At 43.7% G+C, this 23,034-nt stretch overlaps 1 protein-coding gene across 3 annotated transcripts in view; it reads left to right on the top strand.

The window, feature by feature from the left end:
- Window positions 1–23,034, top strand: part of PKHD1 (PKHD1 ciliary IPT domain containing fibrocystin/polyductin) — a 1,008,258-nt gene that overhangs the window by 404,684 nt on the left and 580,540 nt on the right. For all 3 annotated transcript variants that reach the window (XM_073674041.1, XM_073674039.1, XM_073674040.1), the window contains 4 exons: window positions 15,497–15,704; window positions 18,526–18,680; window positions 19,923–20,117; window positions 22,131–22,256. In XM_073674041.1, coding sequence (XP_073530142.1) covers window positions 15,497–15,704; window positions 18,526–18,680; window positions 19,923–20,117; window positions 22,131–22,256 — 684 coding nt within the window. The remainder of the gene's footprint in view (window positions 1–15,496; window positions 15,705–18,525; window positions 18,681–19,922; window positions 20,118–22,130; window positions 22,257–23,034) is intronic.

Raw genomic sequence — 23,034 nt, 5'->3', positions numbered from 1 at the left:
ACTCCTCAAATGTCATTTAGTGTTAAAATAAAGGATTTATTTAAAAAAAAAATTGGCGTGGGATCCCCCATAATTTTAGTCTCTAGCGGAGGTTAAGCAGACGGCTGGGGAAGATGTTTGAAGCCTGGGAAGGGGGTAATACCCACGGAGCTTCCCAGGCTACTAATATCAGCCCCCAGCTGAATACCTAGCCTTTACTAGCTATTAAAATGGGGGACCCAAAAAAATGATGTGGGGTCCCCCCTATTTTAATAGCTAGCAAAGGCTAGGCAGACAGCTGGGGGCTGATATTAATAGCCCAGGAAGGGTGCCATGAATATTTGCCCCCTCCCAGGCTAGAAACACCAGCCGTCAGCCGCCCCAGAAATGGCGCATCCATAGGATGCGCCAACTCTGGCACTTAGCCTCGCTCTTCCACGCTGCCCTGGTGCGGTGGCAGGGGGTAATAGGGTTGGGGTTCATGTCAGCGCCAGCTGCTATGAAGCCCAGGTTAGTAATGATGGGCGTCTATAAGACACCCCCATTACTAACCTACAAAGTGTTAAAAAGAAAAAACACACACTACACCCAGAAAAAAATAATTTATTTGAAATAAAACACACCATTTTATTTAATTCTTAGTTTACTAAAAAAAATAGTTACCTGTCCACGTTCCTGCGCTGATCTCCCATGCACAGCGGTCACATCTGGAGATGGTAAGCTCACGCTGCCGGGAACACGTCCGCTCCCGGCAGCGGGAGCCACTGACTGAGGTCACCGGAGTGCATTCAGGCAGCGCAGCTCCGGAGATCTCCTTTACGGCACTGCTGTACCGTGGGAATTTCTCACAGTACAGCAGGGCCGTAAAGGAGCTGACCGGAGCAGCGCTGCCTGAACTCCGGTGAACCCGCTTATGCAATGACGGGGCTGCTTTACGGCCCCGTCATTCTAGCGACGGCAGCGGTTCAGAGCGGTCACATTCTATGTGGCTGCTCTAAACTGGAGATCATCGTGGGACACTCGTGGACTACTACGGAGGGGTAAGGATAACGTTGTGGTTTATTATTTTATATTTTATTACAGGAGATCGATGGCTTCGGGGAATTAGGTGTCTAGGTGAGTATAGGTGTAGTTTTTTATTTTTTACTTTATTTTAGGTGGCGATCGGCGGGGACAGGTAATGTATGAACTAATTTATTGTAGGCAACCACTGGCCACCAATGACATGTATTTAACATTTATTGGGGACACAGTAGGGCAATTTATATAGCAGGATCAGGCTGATGGGAACTACTGCTCCCATCGAGCTGATCCTGCTGGCACGAGTGGACGGGGGACAGACATAGGCCGATGGGAGTAGTAGTGTCACATCGGCCTATGTCTGCCTGCACGCACACACCCGCACACATCCCGCAGACATCGCACAGACACCGCACACACTCGCAGACATCGCACAGACGCCACACACACTCGCAGACATCGCACAGACACCGCGCACACATCGCACAGACACCGCACACACTCGCAGACATCGCACAGACACCGCACACATCGCACAGACACCACGCACACCCGCACACACCCGCAGACATCGCACACACTCGCAGACACACGCACAGACACCCACACACACCAATCATGACGGGCTGATCGTCTGGGAGGTGACGCTGTGCGGCCAGCCAATCACTGTAATGCCCACAAATAACATGGCTGCGGCATTACAGTGACTGGCTGGCAATCCCTGCATGTTCATTGGCTCTGTAAAGAGAGCCAAACATGCAGGGTGGAGACCCGAGCTCCCGCCCGAGTAACCCGGAAATGCTCGGTGCTCGCTGAACATCCCGAGTAGCGTGATGCTCGGGCGAGTACCGAGCAGTGTCGAGCATGTTCGCTCAACACTAGTTATCAGAGCTGAGGCACTTTAACTTATGGAAGACTTAAATGTTTCCTGGGGCTGGGATGAGATGAGTTAACTTATTTTTGAACATTTTTCCTTTCTCGATTATTTAGCTCGGGCTCAAAAGTTGTCATTCTTACCATTCTTGGGTGTCATCACAGATGGTGTGAGAGAGAAGTCTTAGGCTGTGTGCCCACGATGCGTTTTTTAAACGTTTCCGCAGCGGCAATTCCGCTTGGTAGAAGGCCTGCCATGTTCCCCAATGATAATCCGTATGTGCTGTGCACATGCTGCGGAAATTTCCGCTGCGGATTATCATTGCGGAAAAATCCACAGCACTACCAATTATTTTGCGGAAGCGCTGCGTTTTTGCCGCCATTGACTTGCATTGGAACGCGTGTAATCCGCATCACTACATCTGTACATGCAGAATCCATGCGTTTCAATGTGCGGATGGTACCCGGGTGTGGAGAAGAGGAGATTCTCCTCTGGACCCAGGTACCATAGAACCTGTTGAAAAAGAATAAAATAAAAAATAAACATTATACTCACCTTCTGATGCCCCCCGGTGTCTTTGTCTTCACTTGCCGGCAGATCGCGGTGGACTCAAGGACCTGCCATGACGTCATTTAGTCATGTGACGGGTCACGCGATCTCTGACGTCGGCAGGTCCTTCAGTGCACCGCGAGCTGCTGGCAAGCCGGGACGCATCAGATAAAGACTCCGGGGGCCATCAGAAGGTAAGTATAATATTTATTTTTTATTTTTTTAACATTCTTTACGGTCACACTATATATGCTGGTTGCATGGATTTATATAGTGTCACCAATTTGTCAAGCACTTTCCCAAGTGATGCTGAAATCTCTTGGAAAGTGCTTGTCAACCCGCATGCATGAATGCTGCAAAAACGCTTCACATCCGCATGTCCCTGGCAGAAAAAACACATGTACAATCCACATGTACAATCCGCATGTACAATCCGCATGTACAATCCGCATGTACAATCCACATGTACAATCCGCATGTACAATCCGCATGTACAATCCGCATGTACAATCCGCATGTACAATCCACATGTACAACCCGCATGTACAATCCACATGTACAACCCGCATGTACAATCCACATGTACAATCCACATGTACAATCCGCATGTACAATCCGCATGTACAATCCGCATGTACAACCCGCATGTACAACCCGCATGTACAACCCGCATGTACAACCCGCATGTACAATCCGCATGTACAATCCGCATGTACAACCCGCATGTACAACCCGCATGTACAACCCGCATGTACAATCCGCATGTACAATCCGCATGTACAATCCGCATGTACAATCCGCATGTACAACCCGCATGTACAACCCGCATGTACAACCCGCATGTACAACCCGCATGTACAATCCGCATGTACAATCCGCATGTACAATCCGCATGTACAATCCGCATGTACAATCCGCATGATTTCTGCCAGGGAGATGCAGAAACGCTCAGGAAAAATCCGTAGCATTTCTGCATCGTGGGCACATAGCCTTAGGAAAAGTTGCACTGGTGAAAGTCTTGGTGAGGAGGATGCTTCCTAACATAAGTTAAAGTTTCTTACTTCCAATTTCGAAATATATCTATAATTACTTGTATCTTTGCCATGTTTCAGGAGAGTTGTACATTGGTGCTTGAAAGTTTGTTTACCCTTCAGAATTTTCCTTCTTTCCAGATTGTCACACAAGTCCTAAAATTGGATAAAGAGAACAAAATCAAGCAAATGAGTCAAAAAAAGTAAATTATGTTGTTTTTTTTTTAAGAAAATGATCCAATGTCGCATGTCTGTGAGTGGAAAAAGTATGTGAACCTTTAGGATTAACAGATAATTTGAAGGTGAAATTAGAGTCTGGGGTTTTCAGTCAATGGGACAACAATCAGGTGTGAGTGGGCGACCTGTTTGATCATTATGACGCGCTTTTGGAATTCATGGTACAAACAAAGAAAAATTTTGAGGACCTCAGGAGAAGAGGTGTTGATGTGCATCAGGCTGCAATAAGTTACAGAACTATCTCTAAAAAGATTTTACTCCAATCAACAGTCAAACAGATTTTATGCAAATAATGAAAATTCCAGACCATTATTACCCACGACCAACAATGACCACTCTAAGGGCAGGTGCAGGCGACAATATTTTCGATCCAAGTGCAATCCCACAAAGCATCACACTCGAATCAATGTTAGTGTATGGGGCCGTGCACATGTCACTGCATTGCCGAGTTTGCTCCAATATTCAGATTGCACTTCGCCATGCAAAGTCAAGGAGGCTGTGAAAACCATTGCACTGCACTCGAATGACATCTGAGTGCAGTCCGATTTCCAGAGACTGATACAATGGAGAAGATGGAGACATTTTTTTCTCCATGTTTTCCTCATTGGAGAAAATTGAATCACACTATGTTGATACTCTAGAGTGTGATTGCCATAATCATCCAGATTCTCTTGGATGAGGGAATCTACACTTGTCTGTATCTACTCTAAGAGCAAAGCATATAAGGCTGTATTCCGAAGATGAGCTTTTTGGTGAGGTTTTGATCTTGTAGATTATCTGCAGCCATTAAGTAAGATATGTTACTTGCATTGTTTCAAAAATATGCTGCTTCAAAAACTTACCAAAAACTCATTTTGAGAATGTAGCCTAATAGTTCGCGAGGTCACAAAGGAACCCAAGGGTAACGTCTAAGCAACTAAAGGCCTTTCTCATATTAGTTAATGTTAATTTTCTTGAGAACAGCATGAGGAGAACACTGAGCGACAATGATGAGCAATGCAGTATTGCCATTACTCTCCAAAAAGATCATTGCTGCCCCTCTGCTAATCCTAAAGGTTCACATACTTTTGCTACTCAGAGAAACATGAAATTGGATCATTTTCCGCAATGAAAAAAATGAAAAAGTCTGATACATTTGACTCATTTGTTTCATTTGGTTTCTTAAATTCTGATGGAGTTTTAGGTCAAATATATGCTCAAATATGGAAAATTCTGAAAGTTTCACAAACTTTCAAGCAACGCTGTATGGTTTTGCTAAATTTCTGTATAATATATTCTGCTATTCCTCCTGGAAATACACTGCTCAAAAAATAAAGTGAACACTTAAACAACAGAATATAACTCCAAGTAAATCAAACTTCTGTGAAATTAAACTGTCCAATTAGGAAGCAACACTGATTGACAATCAATTTCACATGCTGTTGTGCAAATGGAATAGACAATAGATGGAAATTATTGGCAATTATCAAGACACACTCAATAAAAGAGTGGTTCTGCAGGTGGGGACCACAGACCCACCTCAGTACCAATGCTTTCTGGCTGATGATTTGGTCACTTTTGAATGTTGGTTGTGCTTTCACACTCGTGGTAGCATGAGACGGACTCTACAACCCACAGAAGTTGCTCAGGTAGTGCAGCTCATCCAGGATGGCACATCAAAGCTAGCTGTGGCAAGAAGGTTTGTTGTGTCTGTCAGCGGAGGCGCTACCAGGAGACAGGCCAGTACACCAGGAGACGTGGAGGGGGCCGTAGGAGAGCAACAACCCAGCAGCAGGACCACTACCTGCCACCTTTGTGGAAGGAGGAACAGGAGGAGCACTGCCAGAGCCCTGCAAAATGACCTCCAGCAGGCCACAAATGTGCATGTGTCTGCACAAACGGTTAGAAACTGACTCCATGAGGGTGGTATGAGGGCCTTGACGACCACAGATGGGGGGTGCTCAAGGCCCAACACCGTGCAGGACGCTTTGCATTTGCCACAGAACACCAGGATTGGCAAAGTCGTCACTGGCGCCCTGTGCTCTTCACAGATGAAAGCATGTTCACACTGAGCACATGTGACAGACATGACAGAGTCTGGAGACGCCGTGGAGAGCGATCTGCTGCCTGCAACATCCTTCAGCATGACCGGTTTGGCAGTGGGTCAGTAATGGTGTGGGGTGGCATTTCTTTGGAGGGCCGCACAGCCCTCCATGTGCTCGCCAGAGGTAGCCTGACTGCCATTAGGTACCGAGATGAGATCCTCAGACCCCTTGTGAGACCATATGCTGGTGCGGTTGGCCCTGGGTTCCTCCTAATGCAGGACGATGCCAGACCTCATGTGGCTGGAGTGTGTCAGCAGTTCCTGCAAGATGAAGGCATTGAAGCTATGGACTGGCCCGCCCGTTCCCCAGACCTGAATCCGATTGAGCACATCTGGGACATCATGTCTCACTCCATCCACCAATGTCACGTTGCACCACAGACTGTCCAGGAGTTGGCGGATGGTTTAGTCCAGGTCTGGGAGGAGATCCCACAAGAGACCATCCGCAACCTCATCAGGCGCATGCCCAGGCGTTGTAGGGAGGTCATACAGGCACATGGAGGCCACACACAATACTCAGCCTCATCAGGAGCATACCCAGGCGTTGTAGGGAGGTCATAGAGGCACATGGAGGCCACACACAATACTCAGCCTCATCAGGAGCATGCCCAGGCGTTGTAGGGAGGTCATCCAGGCACGTGGAGGCCACACACAATACTCAGCCTCATCAGGAGCATGCCCAGGCGTTGTAGGGAGGTCATCCAGGCACGTGGAGGCCACACACAATACTCAGCCTCATCAGGAGCATGCCCAGGCGTTGTAGGGAGGTCATCCAGGCACGTGGAGGCCACACACAATACTCAGCCTCATCAGGAGCATGCCCAGGCGTTGTAGGGAGGTCATACAGGCATGTGGAGGCCACACACAATACTCAGCCTCATCAGGAGCATGCCCAGGCGTTGTAGGGAGGTCATACAGGCACGTGGAAGGCCACACACAATACTCAGCCTCATCAGGAGCATGCCCAGGCGTTGTAGGGAGGTCATACAGGCACGTGGAGGCCACACACAATACTTAGCCTCATCAGGAGCATGCCCAGGCGTTGTAGGGAGGTCATACAGGCACGTGGAGGCCACACGCAATACTCAGCCTCATCAGGAGCATGCCCAGGCGTTGTAGGGAGGTCATACAGGCACGTGGAGGCCACACACAATACTCAGCCTCATCAGGAGCATGCCCAGGCGTTGTATGGAGGTCATACAGGCACGTGGAGGCCACACACAATACTGAGCCTCATTTTGACTTGTTTTAAGGACATTACATCAAAGTTGGATCAGCCTGTAGTGTGTTATTCCACTTTAATTTTGGGGGTGACTACAAATCCAGGCCTCCATTGGTTAATACATTTGATTTCCATTGATGATTTTTGTGTGATTTTGTTGTCAGCACATTCAACTTTCTACAGAACAAAGTATTCAATGAGGAGATTTCATTCATTCAGATCTAGGCTGTGTTATTTGAGTGCTCCCTTTATTTTTTTGAGCAGGGTATATAAATAAACTGTCAGCTATTCCCTTTTGTCAATAGGATGGGTCCATACACACTGACACTGTTTGCACATCCCCTTTGAGAACAGGAACGGCAATAGCCAATTGTTTCCAGGAGGAACAACAGAGGAACAAATGTCTATAAAAAAAAAAGTTTTTCTGGAAATTTTTATTTCCCAGGAAACACAATTAAACACTAAAACAGACATATCAGGAAAGTTGACGGTTCCTCTGTTCCTTATATAGTGCTTTGAAGGAGTTAATCCTCTCTGCACGGAAATCCCAGCAGGAGAAGTTCTACCCGCGCGCCGGCACATCTCTTCCTCACTGATTCCAGCTTCTCTGGAAATCCGCTCAATTTGCGAAATTTGTAGCAGCCCTCCCTGTATCTGAATTAGATTACCACACCTATGCAAACACGGAGCGTTATCATTATCAGGAGAATTGCGGATCTTTAAACAATAGATTATACTAAGAGATACCAGATTCCGGCAGGAACAAAGGGATAATTTGCCATATGAGCCTGTTAAAAAAAATAAATAAAAAAAATCCGCAATGTATTTTTTTTCATCCTTCGCTGCATGGATACAATTAGAGATCATTGGAAACACTTGCACCGTCCACGCTTTAACACTGAGGTAGTGATTGAGCGCGGGACCGAGCGGATCACATCAAACGCCATCGGTCGCCTCTGGTTCTCATTTCAGACCATTCGGGTCCACGGCATTAGAACAAATTGCAGATCATGTCTGTGGTTTTTTATTTTTTATTTTTTTTGCGTCCTATCGGAATTCCCAATCTTTAAACAAACACGCTTTGAAATTCTCGGAAGAGTGCAAACTTTAATTTTTTTGGGGGGAGTAAAGTTGGAAACACTCCTCCGCCATGCTTGACTTGTGCGCCGTCTCAGCTGTCTCTTTTGATATGTTAATGTGACTTAAGGAAGAAAAATACTAAAAAAAAAAATTGCAAAATTCCCAGAATTTGTAGGGTGAACGGCAGGCTCAGTACTCGGGTGGTCGTGGAGCTTTGGGAAATTTCATTTTTTGATTTTTTTTTTTGCCTACGGGTAAGTGTAGCCCTGCTGCCAATCAGAGCGCGCCGCCGGTAAAGCGGCTGACAATCAGGTGTCACTTTTAAGCAGCGTTAGTTTTACAGGAAGAGGATGGGGAATAGTTGACAGTTTAATCACGGCCCCTGACTCCGGGATGGAGGACGGACGGGTTATTGATTTATTTGGGAAAGAAATTTATCACTGTCTCGGTTTCCGTGTTTCCTTCCATGATAAGTGACAGGAGAGCGCGGACGAATAGTCGCGTATCAATAGCAATTTTGCAAAGTCTCACATGAGAGGGGTTATATAATCCCTAAATATATGGGCAGGGAAATGTCACATTCTATAGTATATACTTATAGAGTCCCACATTTCTTCTGAGCAATGACCAACATGGCCTCCATGAAGAGGAGCCTCTGAGCCGTCACAGTGGGGGCAAAACTGCAACAAAAGGTGGCACTTAGACTGAAGCATTGTGATAGATGCTATCACCCTATGCCAAAAATTGTCCCTGGTTCTGTAGTGATTTGGAATCGGACTGTAAATTAGGAAATAATTAGAATTCATTTTCTCTTTTCTAGCAAAAAAAAATATCTTTAACCCCCAGACCCCCCAGGGATGTTATCATTAACCCCACAACTTCCCTAGACCACCAGGGATGTTGTTGTTAACCCCTTAACTGCCAGGACCATCAGGAATGTTAACATGTATTCCTTTACCCTCTAGACCACCAGGGATGTTATCGTTAACTGCTTGACTTCTCTAGACCACCAGGGATGTTATCGTTAACCGCTTGACTTCTCTAGACCACCAGGGATGTTATCGTTAACCGCTTGACTTCTCTAGACCACCAGGGATGTTATCGTTAACCGCTTGACTTCTCTAGACCACCAGGAATGTTATCGTTAACCGCTTGACTTCTCTAGACCACCAGGAATGTTATCGTTAACCCCTTGACTTCTCTAAACCACCAGGAATGTTAACATACTTTTCTCCACTCTCTAGGCCATCAGGGATGTTATAATTAACCCCTCGACTTCCTTAGATGATCAGGGATGTTATTATTAAATGCTTAACTGCCTAGACCACCAGGGATGTTAACATTAATTCTTTCAATCTTTATACCACCAGGGATATTGTCATTAACCCCTTGACTTCGCTAGACCACCAAGGATGTTATTTTTAACTCCTTAATTGCCTATTCCGCCTGGAATGTTAACATTAATTTCTTTACTTTCTAGACCACCAGGAATGTTATTGTTAAACACCATAACTGCTCGGGACCATCAGGGATGTAATAATAAATATATTCACTCTATAGACTACTAGGAGATGTTATCATTAATTCTTTCACTCTCTAGACCGCTGAGAATGTTATCATTAACCCTTTAATCTCTCTAGACCACCATGGATGTTGTCATTAATGGCTTCACCACCCTAGACAAGCCAGGATGTTATCATTAACCCCTATACTGTCCTAGATCAGTAGGAATGTTATTAATTCCTTAACCTCCTTAGACCACCAGGGATGTTACCACTAACCCCTTAACTGCCCTAGACCACCAGGGATTTTATAAAAAATGCATTCATTCTCTATATCACTAGGAATGTTATAATTAACCCCTTGACTGCTCTAGACTACTAGGAATGTTTCAAGTAATTCCTTAACCAACTTAGACCATAAATGATGTTTTCATTACCCTAAGCTGCCCTAGACCACTAGGAATCTTATAATTAATTCCTTAACCTACCTAGACCACCAAGGATGTTTTCATACATTTATTCACTCTCTAGACCACCAGGGATGTTATTATTAGACACTTTACTGCCCAAGGCCAACGGGCATGCTATAATTTATTCAATCACTACCCTAGCTTACCAGGGATAATATGGATTAACTCTTTAGCATGTCTGGTGTCTGAGGGTAGTTAAGGTGTGAAGTCATGCAATCCATAGTTGAAAAGGCAGTGAATAAGCTAATGATAGTATGAAGGGTACTGTGGTATGGAGGGTACTGTGGTATGGAGGGTACTGTGGTGTGGAGGGTACTGTGGTATGGAAGGTACTCTGGTATGGAGGGTATTGTGGTATGGAGGGTACTGGATTATGAAGATTACTGTGGTATGGGGGCTACTGTGGTATGGAGGGTACTGGAGTATGGAGGCTACTGGAATACGAAGAGTACTGTGGTACTAAATGTTACTATGGTATGAAGGGTACTGTGGTATTGAAGGAAGGTGTGGTATGGAGGGTACTGTGGTATAGAGAGTACTGTGATATGGAGGGTACTGTGGTAGAGAGGGTACTGTGGTATGGGGGGTACTGTGGTTTTGAGGGTACTGTGGTATGAATGGTGTGGTATGGAGGGTACTGTGCTATGAGTGGTATTTTGTTATAGAGAGTACTGGAGTATGGAGGGTACTGTAGTATGGAGGATACTTGAGTATGAAAGGTATTGTGTATTGGAGGGTACCGTGGTATGAATGGTACTGTGGTATTGAGGGTACTGTGGTATGAAGGGTACTGTGGTATAAAAGGCACTGTGGTATGGAGGGTACTGTGGTATGGAAGGTACTGTGGTATGGAAGGTAATGTGGTATGAATGGTACTGTGGTATGAAGGATACTGTAGTATGAATGGTACTGTGGTATGGAGGGTACTGTGGTATGAATGGTACTGTGGTATGGAGGGTACTGTGTTTTGAAGGGTGCTGTGGTATGAATGGTACTGGAGTATGGAGAGTACTGTAGTATGGAGGGTACTTAAGTATGAAGGGTATTGTGTATTGGAGGGTACTGTGGTATGAAGGATACTGTGGTATGGAGGGTACTGTGGTATGGAGGGTACTTGAATATGAAGGGTATTGTGTATTGGAGGATACTGTGGTATGAATGGTACTGTGGTATGGAGGGTACTGTGGTATGAATGGCACTGTGGTATGAATGGTAATGTGGTATGGAGGATACTGTGGTATGGAGGGTACTGTGGTATGGAGGGTACTGTGGTATGAATGGTAATGTGGTATGGAGGGTACTGTGGTATGGAGGGTACTGTGGTTTGAATGGTACTGTTGTATGAATGGTAATGTGGTATGGAGGGTACTGTGGTATGGAGGGTACTGTGGTATGGAGGGTACTGTGTTTTGAAGGGTGCTGTGGTATGAATGGTAATGGAGTATGGAGAGTACTGTAGTATGGAGGGTACTTAAGTATGAAGGGTATTGTGTATTGGAGGGTACTGCGGTATGAAGGATACTGTGGTATGGAGGGTACTGTGGTATGGAGGGTACTTGAGTATGAAGGGTATTGTGTATTGGAGGATAATGTGGTATGAATGGTACTGTGGTATGGAGGGTACTGTGGTATGAATGGTACTGTGGTATAAATGGTACTGTGGTATGAATGGTAATGTGGTATGGAGGGTACTGTGGTATGGAGGGTACTGTGGTATAGAGGGTACTGTGGTATGAATGGTACTGTGGTATGAATGGTAATGTGGTATGGAGGGTACTGTGGTATGGAGGGTACTGTGGTATGGAGGGTACTGTGGTATGAATGGTACTGTGGTATGGAGGGTACTGTGGTATGGAGGGTACTGTGGTATGAATGGTAATGTGGTATGGAGGGTACTGTGGTATGGAGGGTACTGTGGTATGGAGGGTACTGTGGTATGAATGGTAATGTGGTATGGAGGGTACTGTGGTATGGAGGGTACTGTGGTTTGAATGGTACTGTTGTATGAATGGTACTGTGGTATAAATGGTACTGTGGTATGAATGGTAATGTGGTATGGAGGGTACTGTGGTATGGAGGGTACTGTGGTATAGAGGGTACTGTGGTATGAATGGTACTGTGGTATGAATGGTAATGTGGTATGGAGGGTACTGTGGTATGGAGGGTACTGTGGTATGGAGGGTACTGTGGTATGAATGGTAATGTGGTATGGAGGGTACTGTGGTATGGAGGGTACTGTGGTATGAATGGTAATGTGGTATGGAGGGTACTGTGGTATGGAGGGTACTGTGGTATGGAGGGTACTGTGGTATGAATGGTAATGTGGTATGGAGGGTACTGTGGTATGGAGGGTACTGTGGTTTGAATGGTACTGTTGTATGAATGGTAATGTGGTATGGAGGGTACAGTGGTATGGAGGGTACTGTTATATGGAGGGTACTGTGGTATGGAGGGTACTGTGGTATGAAGGCTACTGCAGTATGGTCAGCATTTCAGGCAGTTTTGATAAACGAGGTCCGATTTGTTAATTTAATTTAAGAGTCTAGAAATTTTCCATCTAAACTAAACATTCCGCCTCCTGATTTCCCGTTTCTTCTGTGGCGAGGACTCGTATTCTGCCGATGTCGTAATGTGCAATGGAGCGAAGTCAGACAGACAAGACTGAGCGAAACTTTGTTTTCTGTGAGCAATTAAGATCAGTCTTGTACATTATTTCTGCCCCTCCCGGGATATGTAAATTCCCTTAAACTTCTCCCCCTCCCCTTCCCGCAATTTGCAACGAGCGTTAGAGAGGTCTAAATATCCGAGCGGAACATGATACAAATGAGAAAATATCGACTTCTCAATTACTCACTCAGTGATCACTTCCTCAACTTTCTTCTCGAGCTTTTACAATTCTCCCTTCCTCGGGGTCGTTTGTTTCTTCGGCAAATTGTCCAAAATTGGTCGTAATCGGGCACATGCTCAATGTTGTGTAACAGACATCTTCCCATTAACAATAATGCGTAATTCAATTGACAGCGATGAAAATTTACCTAGCAATATGTTGTCGTTATAGCCAACTGCTCTTAGCATCTAAATGATCCTTTCAGCATGTCTTCAGATTCCTGCAGGCGAATATTCCTTGTCTCATTCAATAGCGCCATAGATTAAGTGGCAATAATGTAAAAATGGTGCCAGCTGTACGCGGGGGAACATGGAGGGAAAAAAAAAAGTGCTGGTGTGCGATACGTGACGGAGCGCAGGTACTGGGGAGAGGGCTCCTCATTGTTCTCCTGCCTAAAAGTCTGACATAAAAGGGATTGTTTGGATTAAAAGGGACGGTACTCAGGAAGTATCCTTTTTTGGCTTTCTATTTGGGTGGTCAGCTCAGGAGCTATGCACATATCAGCCACGTGCATGGAGACTGTACGGTGGCACTCCATGGCACTTCCTTGTGGACATATTCCACATATATTGTCCCACAAGACTTCTAGAAAAGGATACTTGTGGTGGGATGTCAGATTCAGAGAAGTATCTACAGGAGTGTTGAAGTACCAGTCTCCAACAGGCCCTGGTACCTGAGTGGGTTCAAATTGCCACTAAATCCTTGACTTGGCAGGGAGCTCCTCTTAGTCAAACTCATCATCCTCCAAGAGCTTCCGGGCATCCCAAAGGACTAATTCCTGTATCAAATTCGACTGACTGTCAGTGGCCCTGTATTCGATTCGTCAAAGCTGGCACAGCTTCTGTAGTCTTCATTTCTTGCTGCGGCTGTATATCACCTCTGGTCCTCCTTCCAAGGATGAGCTGGTGGGGTTGGACATTGTGCCATCCAAAACCTGCTGTGCATGCCTCACCTATGGTCTGCTGGGACTGTCTATATACCTCCCTGGTTTTGGAGCCCTTGGACAGTGTCAACAAACACCAGTCCCCTGCAGTTCCCCCGGATCTTCCGGGCTGAGTAGTATCCCACCACTGCCACCAAGTGTCAAGACATGAAGGTCAATGGGTCCTCTCATCAGCTGGCCTGGTTGCCTTTAGAAAGTCCGCTGGATCAGGGTTCATCCCACTGAATGCCCGTACTCCTTTCCCATAGGTCATAATACTACTCAGACAACACAGGGTGAGGTAAAACAGTGTGCCAATACTTTATTGAACCACCCAACTGAAAATAACTTATAGTACAGTCCCAGTAAATACACAAGATGGTGCAAATTACAGAGTCTCACCCTTCCGATTGCTTGCCAGGATTAGAGCAGCTGCGACTTTGGGGCTTCCAGGGCCGAATACCCCCACCAGTGGCACTCTGCTTTTGGCAGTCACCCACAGAGATGAGGTAACGACAAGCTTAGGAAGCTGACAGTCCATTGAGGTATGTGGCCAGATGGCCTGATTATCTCAACCTGGCTTCTCCAATCGTCTCCATGGGGCCAGGTAAACTAATTGTCCCAACTTGGCTTTTCCGTACGTTTCCATGGGTTCAATGATGGTCAATGGAGCAGATCTGTATCCCTTCAGCTGGGGCTGTGGTCTATTAAGCTGGCATCATGTAGAGTGTCAAATCTGTATTCCTCTGGTTGGAGCCATGGTGCCTTGGCTGGTGTTCTTTGGAGTGTCTCTGCAGAAGGATAAACGTCCCTTTTTATACCCACATCTGTCCTTTAGGCCATAATCCACAGGTCAGGGGGAAGGTGGGATGAGGTCAACTCTCATTGTTCGAGTATTCAATCAATCTGCATAGTTTGTCCTTTAATGTTTGCAGATCAACAAGCTGCATGTACTGATACAATGGATAATCAACATATTAGCAAATATCAATTGTTATATGACCCCGTGTCCCTGTCCTCCAAGGATAGCAGCACAATAAGCTACAACAAACATCAATTTAAGAGTCAACGTTCAAGCTCATATGAACCATCACATTTGTCTCTTGACCTACTGGAAAATATGTCTGGCATAATTAAGAATAAATGCTGTGTCGTCACAGAGCCTGTAACAGCCAAAATTTTAAATGAAACCCGATTGCAAAAATTATTTTTAGCCCAAAAAACATTATTTTAGATTTAAAAAAAGCTTGGATGTTTCCATTTCCGTTAATCCTTCCATATCTGGTCACTTGGTGATGCATAGTTTTCACTCAGTTGTCCCAGGGAGAAGGAACATCAAATCAATTTGCTAATCTCAGGCCTAAGGGTGAATATATAATCAGATTTGGGGTTTGTTTTTGTCTGAGGCAGGGTTCTAATAAATATAGGGATCTGGTATTAACATAGGGAGTCTGAATATACTTAGCCAAACCGTTTGGGCGATGACCCTAAAAAGTTCACTCGTTTTGTACATACCCAGCTGCTTGAGTACGACCCCATAGTGGGCTTTCCCAGGTTGACATCTCTGGAGGCTTTGTCACAGATTTTGCTCTGGTGCTCCAGAGTTTCATGTTATGACTTCTATCATATTTGTCTTTTAGGTTGGGTACCAAAGTTCATTTCCACAAACCTGGCCTCTCCTGCTAGAGCCAATGACACCCAGCTGACTGTAATGGACCCTGTTGACTGGCGCATAGGGGATCAGTTTGTCCTATGCGGATCCAGTTTTTACGACCCTATAAAACAAGAGGAGGTCCTCACCATTGTGAAGGTCAATGGTACATGCATTTCGGTCAGTCCGCCTCTGAGGTGAGTCCAGCAATGCACACTTATTCATTGTGTCAATAATGGAGGTCCACACATCGCTTCTCCTCTTGAGTGGTGTTTTGGTGCTTTAGGCTAGGGTCACACGGCCATAGATTCTCTCATGCGAGAGAACCAGGCCGATTATGCTACAATAATCACCCTCCGATAAAAGTTTGATCATAGGTTGAGCTGATTCTCTCAGATGAGGAGAAGATGGAATTCTCCATCTTCTCCATTCTGTGAGTGTTCTGAAATCAGACCGCAATCAGATGTCATCCGAGTGTAGTCTGATGTTTTCCACCCACTCGTTGGCTTGTGGACTTTCAAATTGGATCAAACTTGGAACTGTCGCAAAATCTGACTAACCTTGGCCTGAGTGCAAACCGGTGTTTTGTCGGTGCGCAATTGGCCTAAAATACAGTAGTTTGCACCTGGCCTTTGGGTCTTGTTTCCATTTATCAAACAGTCTACTAGAGTAGTGTTGGAGGGAAACTGATTCCTAAACTGTTCCCATCATTTTCTATGGGATCATTCCCATTCATCTGATTATTTTTTTTGCGCTGAATTGGTCTTAGACCTGGACAGAAGAAAAATCACATGCAGCAATTTTTTGGGGGGGCTTGAACTCCACATCGGTGTAAAGTGCCAAACTTTGTCATCGGATGTGTTCGCCTTTTCCACCAGGTGGTGATGAAGGATAATTACAACTAGGATAAGTCTGTGCAGAATTCCCTGCCCATGCTCTTCACCTTCACACCACAAACTTGCCATGGCTCTCACAGATTTCTCCCACAACAGCCACAGTATCCCTAATGCCAGCTATAATGCCCCCATGAAAGCCACAGATTGCCCTCATGACAACCGCAGTGTCCAATCATTGCGATAATTTTCACATGACAAATGAAATGACCCAATGGCCCTGACCACAAAAAGAATGTCCTTTAAGACATCAACAATTCTCTCAAGTCAGCTACAGTGTCACTCAGGCAGCCACAATACCAAAACCTCTGGTTTTGATTTATTTAGTATGGTGTATGAACCACGTGCAGAAATCCTGGCAGTTCCAGCCTTGGCTGCTATCATTGAGGTTATTAATGGTCATCTGAAGAAGGTTCTGCTGCTGAATGCAATTGGGCAAATCATCAAGATCCTCTGCTGGCAGCTCCTGTGTAATCACCGACCAATGACGCCCCAGATGTGCTCGATGGAAGACGTTGGCATTGTCTGCTTGAAAAAAGCTCCTAGGACACTTTAGAGAAATGGCTGTACCTCTGCTTCCTCAACCAAATCAATCTACCACCGAGCACTTAATGGAATGATGTAGAAAGGGGTTTGGATACTGCACATTATTTCCCCCACACCATAATCCCAGGAGTAGGAGCAGTATATGATATATGGTTGTGGAAGCAGAGGTACAGCCATTTCTCTAAAGCGTCCCAGGAGCCTTTTTTCAAGTAGACAATGCCAACGTCTTCCATCGAGCACATCTGGGGCGTCATTGGTCGGTGATCACACAGGAGCTGCCAGCAGAGGTTCTTGATGATTTGCCCAAGTGCATTCAGCAGCAGAACCTTCCTCAGACAACCATTAATGACCACAGTGATAGCAGTCGAGGCCGGAAGTGCTGGGATTTCTGCACGTGGCTCATACTCCAATCCAGATATTTTGAAAATTTTGTTTCCTTCATTTGCAGATCAGTAATATCTCCATCCTGTGATTTCAAGAATTCCATGACTTTTCCTTCTTGGAGTTGCAATTTCAATGTAGTTAATGTATGACCATAATTAGTCTGTGGCTTTTATTAAAATCTGTACCATAGCAAGGTTTCTAGGCAAACTCCACTCAAAATCCCCAAATACTCTGCTTTGACAACAATGAATCCAATATCAACCCTATTCCCCATGTCACGCTTGCTTAAGGAGAACCTGACAGCTGGTTCATGCTGCCCGTGCCACCAGACACCACTTCCATTTTTGCATCCGTGTATGTTTTACTCAGAAACGCAGCCACCATTCAGAAAAGAACAGACTTTTGGACCATGTCTTCAGATGGATGGTTCTCCTCAACCGGCTCCACTAGACTATCAGGTCTCTCTCTACACACTTACATAAGGAGAGACCTGTCACTCTCGGAGAGCAGGGTGGGACCAGCCTTGGAATAATCATCTCAGATACATAGTCTCCGTCCAGGTCCACGAGTATGTCTTCTCTGAAACCACCCTGCAGCGTTTCGGAGTTAACCATACGCAGTTGTAATGACGCAATAGTTGTCTGGTGGTTTGGACAGCAGGAATCAGGTTCCCTTTATTGTGGTCTACTCTCTTATGTCCCTTTGTCTTCCATGGTCCAAAAAATTCCTTTAACTCTTGCTACATTTTATATATACAAAGTATGCAAATTGTCTCTTCAGAGAGGAAGAGGACTTATAGGTGGCACTAGAGTTCAAGTCCTCTTCGTCTCTGAAGAGACAATATAATAATAATAATAATAATAATCCTTCTATTTATATTTCGCCAACATATTCCGCAGCACTTTACAATTCAGACAATTTACAGACATTATCGGCACTGTCCCCATTGGGGCTCACAAATCTACATTCCCTATCATTTTTGCATATTTAAATATCAAATTTGCATATTTAATTACCCAGAGGAGCATTCAAGGTGTTTAAGCCTCCTCATACTGGCATGCCAAGCCTGTCATGTCACTGTCCACAAGGAGAAACCTTACCCATTATATCCCATATATACAAAGTATTTAATTCTCAGTCAGTTATGTTTTCTGTGCACAAATTTAGGTCAGTGAAATTGTGTTTCATGTTGCAGATATGCCTATGATATTCTCGATCAACCCCTCGAGGTTGGGTATGTCTCCTTAAGGCCCATAGTGGCCCTCGTAAGCAGAGATATCACTATACAAGGGAACCTAACAGACGAGTACACCACCCGCTCCATGAGATGTCAGGAAGCAGGAGTCTCCGGTAAATAGTCGCACCCTAGAAATACATTTAACTAATACATTCCAAAGTATCACGGTAGGTCATCTGTAAAGTGTTCTTCTTACTGAAATACATGCATTTTTAGCAAAAAAATTGATTTGGGTTTTCTTAAAAAATTTTCACCGTTTATCTTTTATAGCCTTTGTGTTGCAATTTATATTTTTGGCTGCAGAAGGAGTTAACTGAGAATCCATCAGTGAGCTCATTCTGATGGTCCATTGAGGAGGGTTTCTAATACTTTAATCTGTCTTTTTCTGAGCTGCTCTTAGCTGATTTATGATCACAGACCACAACAAAGTTGAATGTGCAGTAGAAGAAAGAGACTGTAAAAGCCAAATGGTGAAAATTTTTTAACGAAAACAAATTTAAGTAAAAAATAAAAAAATAGCCTTCAGAGGCTGAACACTAGAGATGAGCAAAGGAAATCCGTTGCACAGAGAAAGAGAATATTTTCCAGCTCAAAAGTTTGGGTCCCCATTTTTTTTCAATGGGGTTCGGGATCTGGTTCAAGTTTGAGCACAGTTCTGTAACCTACACCGAATTTTGGAATAACTTTCGGCTCGGGTAGCAGAACCCGAACTTCCTCAGGTCTGTTCATCCCTACTGACAACCCCTTGTACGAGGCGGTATAATAGGACACTCCCTATGACTGTTCATTTCCCCAGATTTGGACTGTAAAAGGACCATAGCCCCTCATCCTTGAAGAGAATGCCCACCTTTTAACACAGTCACGTCAGGACCCAGTTTTGTGATACCAAACTCCAAATCCTGGTTTTCTTCTGAAGGAAAATGATGAATTTGTTGCTTCCTGCAGCAGCCTCTAGAGGGAGCCTACTGCATACAGTTATTTTATTGGGTTCTATGTATACACAGTATGCAAGAAGCTCCAGAGCTCCCCCTAATGGAGGATAGTGGTAGTGAAAATTATAGTATTTAGCTCAATGTTTATGCGGTGGGTAATGAGATATATCCTGAAAGTGGAAGTCTGATCATTATAAAATAGGATATTAATCAGGATGAATGTTATACTTGTTTAGATAAATCATGCACTATAATTATAGAGGGGGTGAGGGGCTTCTGCAAGCGAATAGTTGCCTCTTATGAACCCAAATAATCCCAGTCCCATAAGTAACCAAATAAATTCTATATGTCTATATTGGTCCAGACGTGGCTTTTCTTCATCATCGGTGGTGACAATTCTACATTTCTTCATCTCTATTTCAGAAATAACAGATTGTCCCTATGATAGAAGTGAGAAAACACTGGGGTCTCAAGATCTGGGAATGATGTTTATCGCTCAAGCCTTAAAGGATGAGACAAGTTTGGTCCAAATCTCGGGAGTCCGCTTCCTGCACGCCGGCCAAGGCTTCGCGCAGTCACGCAGTGCCCTCAGTATTGCTGGCAATGGACCCATGTTCGGTAGGAAGGACACGTTTCCCTGTAGAGATGATTTGTTAGAAATATCTGCATATTTAATTCTCTTATTTCTGAAACTAGAGGGATAAAGATCTGAGATCTTCACTTACACATTACTATAAATTATATACAGTAGTAAGGAAAGAAAGCGGTAAGATTTCATTGCTTTTTACTGTCCATAGAAAACCTGAAAATGACAAACTGATGCTGGAATAACCTCTACTATCCAAATATAACCCCAGACAAAAGCACTGAGTTTTTAATGTAGTGTTACTCTACCTTAACTACATACATTACTGATCCTGTACTGATCCTGAGTTACATCCTGTATTATACTCCAGAGCTGCACTCACTATTCTGCTGGTGGAGTCACTGTGTACATATATTACATTACTGATCCTGAGTTACATCCTGTATTATATCCCAGAGCTGCACTCACTATTCTGCTGGTGCAGTCACTGTGTACATATATTACATTACTGATCCTGAGTTACATCCTGTATTATACTCCAGAGCTGCACTCACTATTCTGCTGGTGCAGTCACTGTGCACATATATTACATTACTGATCCTGTGTTACATCCTGTATTATACTCCAGAGCTGCACTCACTATTCTGCTGGTGCAGTCACTGTGTACATACATTACATTACTGATCCTGTGTTACATCCTGTATTATACTCCAAAGCTGCACTCACTATTCTGCTGGTGCAGTCACTGTGTACATACATTACATTACTGATCCTGAGTTACATCCTGTATTATACTCCAGAGCTGCACTCACTATTCTGCTGGTGCAGTCACTGTGTACATACATTACATTACTGATCCTGAGTTACATCCTGTATTATACTCCAGATCTGCACTCACTATTCTGCTGGTGCAGTCACTGTGTACATATATTACATTACTGATCCTGTACTGATCCTGAGTTACCTCCTGTATTATAATCCAGAGCTGCACTCACTATTCTGCTGGTGCAGTCACTGTGTACATACATTACATTACTGATCCTCTACTGATCCTCAGTTACATCCTGTATTATACTCCAGAGCTGCACTCACTATTCTGCTGGTGCACTCACTGTGTACATACATTACATTACTGATCCTGAGTTGCATCCTGTATTATATCCCAGAGCTGCACTCACTATTCTGCTGGTGGAGTCACTGTGTACGTACATTACATTACTTATCCTGTACTGATCCTGAGTTCCATCCTGTATTATACCCCAGAGCTGCACTCACTATTCTGCTAGTGCAGCCACTGTGTACATATATTACATTACTGATCCTGTACTGATCCTGAGTTACCTCCTGTATTATACTCCAGAGCTGCACTCACTATTCTGCTGGTGCAGCCACTGTGTACATATATTACATTACTGATCCTGTACTGATCCTGAGTTACATCCTGTATTATACTCCAGAGCTGCAATCACTATTCTGCTGGTGCAGCCACTGTGTACATATATTACATTACTGATCCTGTACTGATCCTGAGTTACATCCTATATTATACTCCAGAGCTGCACTCACTATTCTGCTTCTGCAGTCACTGTGTGCATACATTACATTACTGATCCTGAGTTACATCCTGTATTATACTCCAGAGCTGCACTCACTATTCTGCCGGTGCAGTCACTGTGTACATATATTACATTACTGATCCTGAGTTACATCTTGTATTATACTCCAGAGCTGCACTCACGATTCTGCTGGTGCAGTCACTGTTTGTAGAATTCCAATATTTTTAAACAAAATAATTAAGGAGAAATGCATAAAAAAACCATAGCAAAAGCATGAAAATCAGATCAGATTACAATTGCGTATGTTGGTGCAGACACCTGCAGAAAGAAAATGCAATGGAAAAATAGAATTGTCACATGTGGGTACATGGCTTTATGGGCTGTTATAATTTTGGTGTCTCAAGCTGCAGTCCAGGTGGTTTAGCTCGGTCATCTACATACTTGTTCTGCCATCATTAAGGTCCTGTGTCATTACCTGTCCCGTCACAGGTTCCTATATCCAGGGATGTGTTGTGGTGAACTCCTTCGCTCGTGGCCTCAGCCTCTCTGGGATTTCACATTTCACAGTAGAAGAAAATATATTTTACAATATTAAAGGTCACGGTGTAATAATAGGTGAGTGATTGTTACTGGTGATCGGGTGGGGGGTGTCTGACGACGCAAAAGTAACTGTTCACATGCTGGGCTGCTGTAGATCTTTTTGTGCTTTTCCAATATCATTGACAATTACTTCTGTACTTTCTGTACTTAATATCTATTATCTATCTATCTATCTATCTATTATCTATCTATCTATCTATCTATTATCTATCTATCTATCTATCTATTATCTATCTATCTATCTATTATCTATCTATTATCTGTCTATCATCTATCTATCTATCTATCTATCTATTATCTATCTATTATCTATCTATCATCTATCTATCTATCTATCATCTATCTATCTATCTATTATCTATCTATCTATCTATCTATTATCTATCTATCTATCTATCTATTATCTATCTATCTATCTATTATCTATCTATCATCTATCTATCTATCTATCTATCTATTATCTATCTATTATCTATCTATCATCTATCTATCTATCTATCATCTATCTATCTATCTATCATCTATCTATCTATTATCTATCTATCTATCTATCTATCTATCTATCTATTATCTATCTATTATCTATCTATCTATTATCTATCTATTATCTATCTATCTATTATCTATCTATTATCTATCTATCTATTATCTATCTATTATCTATCTATCTATTATCTATCTATTATCTATCTATTATCTATCTATTATCTATCTATTATCTATCTATCTATCTATTATCTATCTATCTATCTATCTATCATCTATCTATTATCTATCTATCTATTATCTATCA

Source organism: Phyllobates terribilis, unplaced genomic scaffold (genome assembly GCF_046119375.1).
Source record: "Phyllobates terribilis strain yellow unplaced genomic scaffold, ASM4611937v1 Scaffold_3__8_contigs__length_932513732, whole genome shotgun sequence".
Taxonomy (NCBI): domain Eukaryota; kingdom Metazoa; phylum Chordata; class Amphibia; order Anura; family Dendrobatidae; genus Phyllobates; species Phyllobates terribilis.
This window is presented reverse-complemented; position numbering and strand designations above follow the sequence as displayed.